Source organism: Cucumis melo, chromosome 8 (genome assembly GCF_025177605.1).
Source record: "Cucumis melo cultivar AY chromosome 8, USDA_Cmelo_AY_1.0, whole genome shotgun sequence".
In the NCBI taxonomy this organism is placed as follows: domain Eukaryota; kingdom Viridiplantae; phylum Streptophyta; class Magnoliopsida; order Cucurbitales; family Cucurbitaceae; genus Cucumis; species Cucumis melo.
This window is the reverse complement of record NC_066864.1, coordinates 23,498,553-23,510,179: the sequence shown is the minus strand read 5'-3', so window position 1 is coordinate 23,510,179 and position 11,627 is coordinate 23,498,553. Positions and strand designations below refer to the sequence as shown.

At 33.9% G+C, this 11,627-nt stretch overlaps 1 protein-coding gene across 3 annotated transcripts; it reads right to left on the bottom strand.

Moving 5' to 3' along the window:
• Nucleotides 1–431: 431 nt before the first annotated feature.
• Nucleotides 432–9,252, bottom strand: LOC103486032 (mediator of RNA polymerase II transcription subunit 11). Of its 3 annotated transcripts, XM_008443830.3 has the most exons (5): nt 8,881–9,252; nt 7,622–7,719; nt 7,470–7,538; nt 7,239–7,355; nt 432–1,185 (listed from the first exon to the last, which is right to left on the bottom strand). In XM_008443830.3, the coding sequence occupies exons 3-5, from the start codon at nt 7,521–7,523 to the stop codon at nt 1,000–1,002; spliced, it is 357 nt and encodes a 118-aa protein (XP_008442052.1). In that variant the 5' UTR covers nt 7,524–7,538; nt 7,622–7,719; nt 8,881–9,252; the 3' UTR covers nt 432–999. The 3 variants fall into 3 exon arrangements, with proteins under 3 accessions (XP_008442052.1, XP_008442051.1, XP_016899531.1); XM_008443829.3 differs by lacking the exon at nt 7,622–7,719 and having other exon boundaries at nt 8,881–9,178; XM_017044042.2 differs by lacking the exon at nt 8,881–9,252 and having other exon boundaries at nt 7,622–8,688.
• Nucleotides 9,253–11,627: the final 2,375 nt, after the last annotated feature.

Genomic DNA, 11,627 nt, shown 5'->3' with positions numbered 1-11,627 from the left:
ATAGAATGTTCTTATACTTTTTGGTAGGACAAGCAATACCTATGGTCTTCTCAAAACTAAAATAGTAACACAAATAGAAAGAAACAATGGGAGAATATTATTGGGTGTCTCTCTCCTTAGGCTTTTGTTTTCCTCGATCAATAGCATCTTTCCAAAAATCTACTATGTGAAAACCAAAACCTTTGAAGAATCAACTCCTATTTTGGCTCAAGAAACACATAAAAATAATAAAGCAGTAACTTGTGTCCTTGTTCTACTATCCCACAAGCAGGCATTTCTACTAAAATAGAAAAAATATTCTTTTCCACTGCCATGGAACAAGACTTATAAAGATTGTTTAGAGGGCTAGAATCTAATCCGATTACTAGGAATATAATAGGTGTTGGGATGCATGAAAAATCGAGGATGAAACAGAAATTAAAGCATGATAATAGTAAAAAAGAATATTGGATTGAAAACTGTTAGAATTGAATAAGTTTAGTATTACAAATCAAGCCCAACACACCTAATCCAAACATAGAGTTTTCGAGTATATTACATTGCAAACTCATTCCATCACGGTTCACCAAACAGCCCAATAGTTCCAAGTAAACCAGAAAAACAACCGTTTACTATTGAGAAGGTGACAGTCTCTATGACAAAAACAAAAGGAAGAAAATGTATACAGCCAATGTGATATGGTCCATGCCAAAGTACAGAAAAGGCCATAGATTAAAGAAAAAACAAGGAATAGTTTACATCCCTTGAGATAGAAGATCTACCTGGATTTGGATTTGTCACCTTCTCGAAATTGATACTAAAAAACACAGATGATAGGATAATAAAACAGATATACTGTATAGTAGAATCTTTGTATGAATCAACATTCAAAAGTGGATGCTATCAGCTCAACTAGAGATAGATTATATACATACATGACTGAAGTTCTCCTTCAACCTTTCGTTTCTACAAATGGGGAAAGTGGCAGAGATAGATTAGAAGCTCAATAGGACATGTGACTCAAGAATCTTCCATTTTCACTTGATAATCATCAATAGTTTGTTTCATTCCATCCAACTTCGAAATCATATATTCCAGTTTCTTGCAGCAAAGTTCGTTAGTAATCCTTGAACTATAATCACACTTCTCAAATGGACGATATTCACATGCACTTTTGATTTCATCCCGCAATGTAACTTGGATATCCTGATTTCAAGGAAGTAATAAAAATGTGTCACGTTATTCCTCAGATATAGTGCAAAGAGCTTTAGGTGAAATACAGGATTGCATTGAGACAATTTCAAATGAACTTTACTAGTGAAAGAGAAACACCTATTATAAACTTGAAAAAGGAGAGAGGGGAGTGCTTTCAAGATTTTTAAAAAATATTTTGGACAGGTAGTCATCAATTAGATAACTATTTGAACTAATTGAGACTAGAGAGTTGGGGAATCTTAAAAAGAAAATATATCCAGACATACTCTTCACTTAAAATTAAATATCGGAGGTTACCAAATCCTGATCATGATGCTCCATCTTTAACAATATAAAAAATTAGCATACCAACCACAAAACATTAATCTTTTAATTCTTCCCTAGGATCTGTTAGGGTAGGATCCTGATTCTGAGAACTAGATGGTAAAAAGTTAATATCAATCAGCAAAAATATCCCAACTAAACCCCCCAACTCACCCTAACAAACTAACGACAAAATAACAAAGCATTAAGTGTCTAATAGTATCCCAGTATGTTCCCAGTGAAGAAGAATTAGGAACTGATTTTAGGGTTAGTATGTTACCAGTAATACTCTTAACACAATCATTCCACGTTTTTTCAGGAAGAAACCAGATACAAGCAAGAATACTATTTGTAATAAACTTTTATCTGGATTCTAGACTTTTTTTTAAGCAGAGACAAGTCTCTTTATTAATGATAATAAATGAGACCTAAGCTTAAAATACAAGAGTATTATACAAAGACAAACTAAAAGAATACAGTCAAGACTAAACCTGAAGCTAGCTTAGGCTAACAAAAAGAAGGCAACCTAAAAACGAATTTCAATGGAATCTAAACAAATTAAAACAAACGACTCAAAGATAAAACAAACGTAGAAAGCAAAATACAAAGCAAAACTTAAAGTTCTCTCGTAAGGAACCCATTTGAAACTGAAAACTAGCAAACCAAAATCTTCAAAATGATTGGAGAGAGAGTCGCCTAGAAGATGCAAACAATTGCCTCAAATCTGTCTTGCCAATATAAACTGAACCCAGAGGAAGCTCGAAGAAGTTTTCAATACCATCAGCCATTATTTCAAAAAACAAACCCCAGAAGTTACTTCCCTTTGGCAGGCCAAAGAAACAAAGATCAAGACCACCAATCTCAAGTCATCTACCACAATCAGTGCGATTTTACTTGCCACCCACATGAAGAGAAATTAAGGAAAGCCAGAAACTGGACCAAGCTTTTGAGAAACTTACATTTAAGTATCTAAAGAATCAAATTAGAATAATTTCACAGTCGACAACTATTGACTTTAGATGATCTGGTATTTCGCAAGTTGGGCACAGCGGGTAGCAAACGGCAAATTTTCAGATTTCAAGTCTTCCTTGCAATGAAACAGTGCATTAAGATCTGTTTCTAAAGGCTCATAATGCTTTTGCCTCTCAAACTTGGATGACTTAGCAGAAAACTCCAATTCCTCATTGCTAATGCCGAAAGAAGAGTCAAAGGAAGACTCACCCTTCTTTCTAGAGGGATTGATAAGGGTTTTGCTTAGAGAGCCCTAAAAAGTTTTACCTTCCCGTTGGGGCAAATAGAACTCTAAATATTTAAACTGCGTAGGGTGAGAATCATGACCAATTGAATTAGTAGAACAGGTTGGAGCTAGAATCTGGGTACAACTAACTTTCAACAAATCTGGATTAGCCTTCAAAAACAACTTGGATCTGCTGGATTGGACTGAGGAATGAGAGTGGGCGCAGATTGCCTTTATCAAATCAAGAGCTTGATCTTCAAGTATCTGGGCTTTTAAAGATTGTTTGGCCTAAAAATTCTTAGATTTTTTCTTTCGGATGAAAAACTTTGGGAAGGGCTTGAGGTAATGTGGGAAGATTTTCTAACATTTTCTTTTTTTTCAATCTTTCTCTTGGGCCTGACTTTAATGAGGAATGGAGAGAAGAAGATAAGAGAGAATTAAAAGATGCAGAGTTGGAACGAGCATGCTTTGAAGGTATTTTAAAGGTTTCTGGAGCATCCGTTGAAGAGGGAACTAAAAGTTCTTACGCCCAATGAGCAACTGCTAAAATTTTGCAGGTTTTTTAGCATCTAACGTGTAAGAGGATGCCATCTGTCCATTTTTTAAAAAGATGTCAGCCGAATTAATCTGAGAGGAGTTTAATTGCTTGGTTAAAGGATGTGTGGCACATGGATTCTTATTGGGCAAAGCAAAGGATTCAGCCGCATTTTTCTCTCTTATGAGAAGGCTACTCTTTGCCTTTTCCAATCAAGTTCCCTCCAAATTTGAATTGATTAACCAAATTTACTGCAGCAGGAGGAAGATTCCGACAATATGAGCAAGGAGCCTCGATCGGTAAAGCTAGGCTAGGATTACTATTGAATTCAATGCATGGGTTCCTTGAGAAGCTTGACTTTGAAAGAAACGAATTGAATCCCATTCCTGGTTGGAAACATTAAAATCTAGCCCTTCATCTTTTAAGACGAGATCAATTCTTGCAGATTTGAGAAATACTTAATAGAGATGGCATCTTGAACGGCCGAAGGCTCTTCAATAATTTCAATATCTCAAAAGTTAAGATAAGATTTTCCACAAAAATCATCTTTCGATTGGATTGTTATCGGTAAAAAACCACAAAGATTTTCCTTCACCTTAATTTTAGCTTTAGACACATTAATCATATTCAATGTATCCAAGGATATGCTCTCGAGGCCACTAAAATAATTCCCAATTGCAACAAAGACATCCTTTTTCCAATAATCTAACGGTAAGTTGTTGTGGATAACCACCCTTCAAAACCTCAAATAATTTTTGGCCTGCCATGTTTGAACTTGTTCCAGTTTTTTACTAAAAGATGGAAGATTCCAATACGCTGGCATTTACCGGGAGTCTCAACCAAATCTTCCAGATTCCTTCGAGAGAGGCGGATTAATGCCTTATCAGCATACAAAGGATTGAAGCTGATTTTGTCTTGAAAGTGAGCCTCCAGAGTTTTGACAATATCCTTCCAATCATTATATACAAAAAGCTTGGAAATGATCCAGAGTGCTGAAATCTTCCTCAAGATTTCACCCAATAAGGAGAGGTCAGCTACTCAAGTGGTGGAAATGCAAATGACCCGAGTGAACGCTCTGTTTTGCTGGTGCTCAAACAAAGACCGAGGGGTTCTAAATCCCCAACTTCAAAACAGGGGAGGGCTGTAAGGATTCAAGCTTTCCTTTGCTATGGCTCAGGTTTCCTAACTTCTGATCATTAGCTGAAAAACCCAGGTCTTAACTCTCTATTAACGATCTTTTGGAACTATGGAGGGAGTTGAGTTGGAAGGCGATGCCTCGAGAACCATTTCTTATACTTCAAGTTTGATAAGAACTGTTCAACATCTGGAGGAAGGACGACCACCCCTTTTTGTCTTCCTCTGAAGAAACCCTGATGGTTGAACGCCCACCTGAAACCGGCCAGAAATAGCAACATTAAACCCAGCCAATGTCGGATCTGAACTTTGAGATCTCCGTTCCCCCATTGTCTAACTCCTTGAAATTTAGAAAGAACCGATCCTTCGAGGCCTGACTAACTTTGCTATCGCTGCACGGAACCAATTCAGATGGGCTTTTGAGACAACTAGGGATCGTTGAGCTTCCACATCCTCCACATGAAAGTGGTCGTTTTCCAGCCAAATGCAAAAGTGTGTATGAAGTATTTTGCAACTTGCTACTTCCATGAGCAAGAACTAAGCCAAAGAAACCCCAGAGAAGACTAAAAGTGAAGCTGAGGATTGAAGAAGATGCTAGAGAAATCACCGAAGAGGTACAGAAAATCAAAGGAGAAGGCAGCAAAGAGAGGAGAGAGGAGAGAGCATACTTACCTTACTCCTCCACTCTTCCTCCTTTGTTAGATTTCCCCAATTCTAGACTATAAGAGGAATAAATTTATTATAATAACATTCCTTAAATGTAAGCTTTCCATGATAATTTCCAGTTAAGTTACCATGAAAAAGAAAATCTATTACATTCTTGAATTGTTAGAATAATGAAATTATACAATGAGGCCTTGCCATAAAAAACATTTTTTTTCTTTTTATATAAGAAACCAAGCTTTTATCGAGAAGAATGAAGGTAAAGGGCATACCACAAAAAACAAATAAAAAAGAAAACAGCCTCATCTCAACAACAAGAAAGGATTTCAATCAAAAAGAATCAAATCATGCTGGCGATTACAAAAAGCTTGAATATTAGACACCCATAACGAGGAATTAAACCAAACAAACACCCACACAGGGCTCATCTCCATATCTTTTAGACCCTCTAAAAATCCTATTGTTCCTCTATCTAAATTCCCACAAAATGGACAAAAACAACTATGCCGCGAGATGCTTCTAAGGCTAAGAGGTCATAGGCTCAATCCATGATATTCACCTACTGAAGGTTTAATATCCCACGAGTTTAGTTGGGTTGTAGCAAAAATACCCCAACTACACTGCACAAGACCCTCTAAAAATCGTATTGTTCCTCTATCCAAATACTGTAGGATTAGGCAGGTTGTCTCACAAGATTATTCGGCATGCGTAAGCTAGACAAGATACTCATAAAAAAAATAAATAGAAAAAAAAAGAAGACAAAGACTCAAAGATATTCAAGGTCATCCTCCTTGCAACAAAAAATATACTATTGCAATAGAGTGAATGATGAATGTCTTTGTAGATGATCTTGTGTGTTTACTTTCCCATCCAGAACTTGCCAAACAAAGACTTCAACATTTTAGAGTTTTAGCCAGCCAAAGAGAGGAGAATGCAAACGCACCCAAACTGAGAGGAAGGAGCAAAGAACATATGAAAAAAAGTGTTACAAGAGAAACCCTTAGATGGCTTGGAAGCCCAAAATTTGGAATCCCTTCATCCATGATGGAACACTTGTTGAAACACTTTTTTTTTTGGGAACAATAGAAAGAAGACAAAGGCCAACTACCTCAACTGCCTCTTGGTCAGTAAGGGTATGAAGGGGCAACAAGAAGAAAATAACAAAAGAGGGCAAAACAAAGGATATCGAGTGCATTCTCTATCTAACAAGTGATAGAGTCGAGGAAAGCGGCATAAACGGGCTTTTCTTCTCCCAAGTATCCTCCAAAATATAATTGTTTGTATGAAGCCACCAGTTCATCCAAAAGCTTAAGCTAGTAGTTGAAGGCAAATTTAATTATATATCACTAACACTCTCCCTCACTTGTAGGCTTGAAATATTTGGAAGGCCCAACAAGTGGAGATCAATTTTAGTTGGGGAGAAAACAACAATGCAGGGGCTTGAACACAGGGCCTCCTGGACCACCTGCTCTAATACCATATTAAAAGCAATAAACACAAAACCAAGACTTACGTGGAAACTCGAGTACTAGGAGGAAAACCACGATATTGTTGTTTTACTATTTTCTGATAAATTATAGGTACACTAAGGGAGAATAAATAGAATACACAATAGAATAAGAAAGGAAAACATTTAGGAAATAGGGTAAGTCTTCCCATAATCTTTCCATAAATACTCCTCTAAGGGCCAAGCCCACTAATTCTAACGGTTAGCACTATCCCCCATCAAACAGTTAACAAACTAAGAAAACAAAGGAAAACCTTTTATAAAAAGAAAAAAAGGAAACAGAAAAAGAAAACTAGGGAAAACCTCAAGCAATAATAGTTCAAGGATGTTTGCTAGAGCCCTTAAACCTAAAAACTTGAAAGATCATTGAATCAAAGAACCAAACTTTCAAATTTACGTACAAAAGTGACTTCCCTGAAGAAACCGTACTTTCATGGAGAGAAAAGAAATGGGAGAAAGTAGGGTCGACCAAAATAAAAATAAATAAATAAACAATTGCAACAGAGAAAAAGTTCGACATACAAAAGTGGCAGCACAGAAGGAACCAACAGATCCTAACGTATTGAGAAATAAAACGATTAAGAATGAAACCCACTGAATAAGTACAAACGTCATTAAACACAGACTCCCAACGCAAAATAAACCTATCTAAACAGAGGGCTCACCTTGATAAATTGCATGAACTCACTGCAATGATTGTTGACAAATTCCTTTCTTGGACCAGCTGGGTTGGCAAGCTCTTCCATGACTCCTCCTGCTAGCTCCAAAACCCTCACAATTCTCTGCAGGAATGAAACACAAATGTTGGCCAAAAAATTATATCAACACCGTGCTGCAATAAAGACCATGCAAAGAACTAGAAACAAAACGTTTGTGATGTTGAAAGTAATTCCAACCTTCTCAACATTTTGGAGGCGCTGCAATGAAGTATTCTGGGCCGGCGGATCCATCAAGAGCTATGCTGGCTGTGATAAATCACATAGCAATAAGAAATTTAAACAAACTAATCTTTTGAACAAAATTAAAAATTTAAAAATGGTAAACAAACCTGTGTCCTAATAAGTAATAAACGTCAACATCTCAATTAAAGCTGAATTCATCCGTTATTACAAGGATCTCTTCACCAAAAAACCAGGTTTAAGGTTTCTGCCACATCCAATAGATTGTGAAGGCATTAACGACGAACAATATAGATCCTCAAAAAAGTAGATTCCCTATTCTCTCTCTAACTTTTCTCTCAAAAACTGTAAGGAAAGCTACAAGATGGGAAAGTTCAAAATAGATAGGAAGGTGTTTGTGGTCGGAAATCTGGGAAACGGTAGGATGATCTACATAGAGGAAAAGAACGGAAGGAAATCGGGCAGGCTAGGGTTGGATTCGGGCACTCCAACTTGGGTTAGGGATTTGCTTGGTGGCTGCTTCGGATTCGAGACATCCCATGGGCTTTTGTGAAAGTAGCACTCCAAATCTCAAATATTACTTCAAAATATCAATTTTACTTTCAAATCAATCTAAAAAGTACCCAATAAGTGTCTAAGTGTTACTTTAACTATCAACGTATCTTTAAAATGCCTAAATGAGACTTTCAAGGTGAAAACCAAAACCAACCTAAAAATTCCTAAGTTTGACTTTCAAACTCAATGCCAACCTAAAAGGTTTTTAAAATGTGTGAAAGTAGCATTTCAAGTCTCAAAATTACTTCAACAACAATTTCACCCTCAAACCAACTTAAAAACTACCTAAGAAGTGTCTAAGTGCCTCTTTGACTATCAAACCAACTTAAAAACAAACCTATAAAGTACACAAGTGAATGGTTCATGACATTCACTTTGATTAACAACCTAAAAAGTTTCTAAAGATTGTATAAGTGGAAGTTTACCTCTCAAATCAACTTATAAATATCTAAGTGTCAACCTAAAAATTTTCAAATAAGTTTTTCAATAGTAGTGCATTGTTTACCAGAGTTGAAAATAGTCCAAATGTATATAAAATGAACCAATCAAAAACGTACACAGATAATTTGCATTTGACAACTAAAAAATACACAAACACTAAATTCTTCAACCCCAAATCAATACATAGCAAAAGAAAATAAAACTTCAAGAAGATCAAGAAAACTAGTGAAATTAAAACTGAAATTAGAGAGTTAAAAGTAAAATTAGTGAAATTGAAGATTCTTAATGAACATAACAAAGCTTGAAATACCCACATTTCAAAGCTTCATTTATTGTGTTGTTTGTACACAGAGTATTCATCTCACGCTTTGTTAAAGTAAAAACAAAAGATTTAACCATGTTTTGAGCTTACCTCAGCAAAAAACGACGAGAAGAACCTAAACGACGCGAGTGGACTGATGGTAACTGGACTGGATGTTCGACGACGGCTATAAGGGAACGAGCGGCAACCGCGGTGGATTAATGGGTGTGGTGAGAGTAATTTTGTTTAGAAAGGGAAAAATGAAAATTATGGAAAATGAAAAGAGGGGGAAAATAAAATGTGGATAAAAAAAAAGGTGAGTGAGGGTAAAAGAGGGAAAATGAAGAAGAGAGGAAAAATGAAAAGGAGGAGGGAGGGAAAAATGGAAGCGTGACCAGAAAAATAGCAAATTTACAATTTGATAAATAGAAAAAAATTAATTTAAATTGTTAATATAGCACAATCATAAAAAAGTACAAAAAAAGACATTTTTAAAATGGCCCCAAATACTATTATTCTAAAACTCAAAATACCCGTAATTGAATCATCAACCTAAATCTTCCCCTTAATTTTATCCTACCAAAAAAATAAAAGCAATTAAAAGCCATCAAATCCCCCAACTCATTTGTTTTGTTTATCTCCATTGAAGTCAATTTCAAAACCTTTCTTCGTTCATCGTCTTCATCTCCATTGACGCTTTGCCATAACTCTCGAAAGAGTAGCAGTCGTCCACAAAAAATCCTTTCAACTAAAAGAAAGGCCTTCAGCTTCTATTTCTGTAGCAACAAAGTTTGTTTTACTTCTTTTTCGTTTAACTTCAGTTTTTGCAACTTAGTTAAATTGATGGTTAATAACACAGGACTAATTACCTCGATGACATCCCCAATCTTTGTCGATTGTGACGGAGGTGACAAAAAAATCTCCTTCATCCTTACAACTACTCCAAATGTCATAAAAGTACAAAATGTTCTGGATGGTAGAATCCAGACCATCTATTTTCTTTTTTAATGATAAATTATTTACAAATAAACTTCCGGATTAATTATTGTTTTATGCAAACGAATCTTGCAAAGGTTTATGCTAAACAAATAAGATATAATCTAAACACTAGTTTAATACAACATTAAAATAATAAAAACAAATAACATAAATAAGAATTTTCAAAATCTTATACAAAATACATGTTTTCGAAAAAAATTTAAAAATAGAATCGAAAGCTAAATATAAAAATATATTAACAATTTCTTAAATATACATCATGAACATGAAAAAAATAAACATATAAACATACAATTTAAAATAATAAAAAGGAAAAAGATAAACAAATATATTTTCAAAATTTCTTAGAAATAGAAAAATGGTCAAAAATAGCAAACTTAACATAATATTTACAACATATAGCACATTTCCAATTCTATCAATAATAAACATTGATAGACCCTAATATATTTCTATCAGTGACATTGATTTTCAGTGACATTGATTTTCAGTGATAGAAATCTATCAGCTTCTATCATTCATAAAATCCAAAATTTTATTATAGCTCGTAAATATTTTAATTTATTTTTCTATTTTTAAAAATATCCCTTAGGAATACATATTTTGGAAATTCAATGTTGCCTTGTATTTTAGGAACCAAATTTAAATTAGATATTATGGATTAATTAACTATATAATTTTGAAATCTTATTTAAAATATATATAATGTATTAGTTAACTATATAATTCTGAAATGTTAGTAAAGAAATATATTAATATTTATTAAAGATTTAGTTATAGTTATGATACAATGGGATAACTAATTGAGGATATATGAATGATATATATTCCATTATTATAGGAGAAATTTGCTGCAATTTTCTTTGGCTAATAAACCAAATAACCAAGTTTGCAAAATATTGTGTGTCGCCACGTATCCGATACGACGCGGAGCGGCCGATATCCTTAGGTTTAATTTTAAAAAAGAAAAAAGAGAGTCACCACCAATCTTTTTTTACTTTACTGTGTAATTGGACACCAAAATGAAGTCAATCATTTTAAATAAAATAAAAACTGGTCACAGAGTTGAATTCGGGAGTCATTTGTGTACGGGAAAGGTGTTAGCACCCGTAGCCAAATTTTATATATTGAGTAAAATTCATTTTTTTAAAAAAATTATGTCTTATTTCATTGCTCAACACTCTAATATTTGAAGCAATCATTCCATAAAATAAGTGAGATACACCTATTAATTAGACTATATTGAGGAAAAATTACTCACAGAACGAGAAATTATTACAATTTCTCAAATTCTATCCTAACCTAGTCTTCGAATAAAGTTTTTTTTAAAACATTGATTAAATTTATTTTTTCTTGGGATCAAATCTCGGACTACCAAAGATATTGATCCCTCATCTCAAGAATCTAGAAATAATGGACTCCCAGAAATTTCTAAATTCCCTTCATTATTTCTAGATTCCATCGTAGGATTTTTTTAGCGAAATCGACGTGGGTTATTACAAAAAAAAGTTGATTAGGAAATCTTATGAAATATATATATATATATATATATATATATATATATATATATATAATTTTGAGTTTAAAAGAAATAATTTTAAAGCAAAAAAAATATATAAATGGTTTAAAGAGAAAAATTTTTAAAAAGATTTCAAAATTATGTGCAATTACGGTTAAAAGTATTTTAAAAATTTCAAGAAATTTTTAATGAAGATCAAATAGAAATAACACATCATAAACCAAACCAAATATACAACACAATAAATTAGGCAAATAATTATTAGGATAGTAATGAAAATAAAAGAAAAAAAATAATATAATAGTAAATAAAATAATTAAAAAGAGAAAAAAAAGGAAAG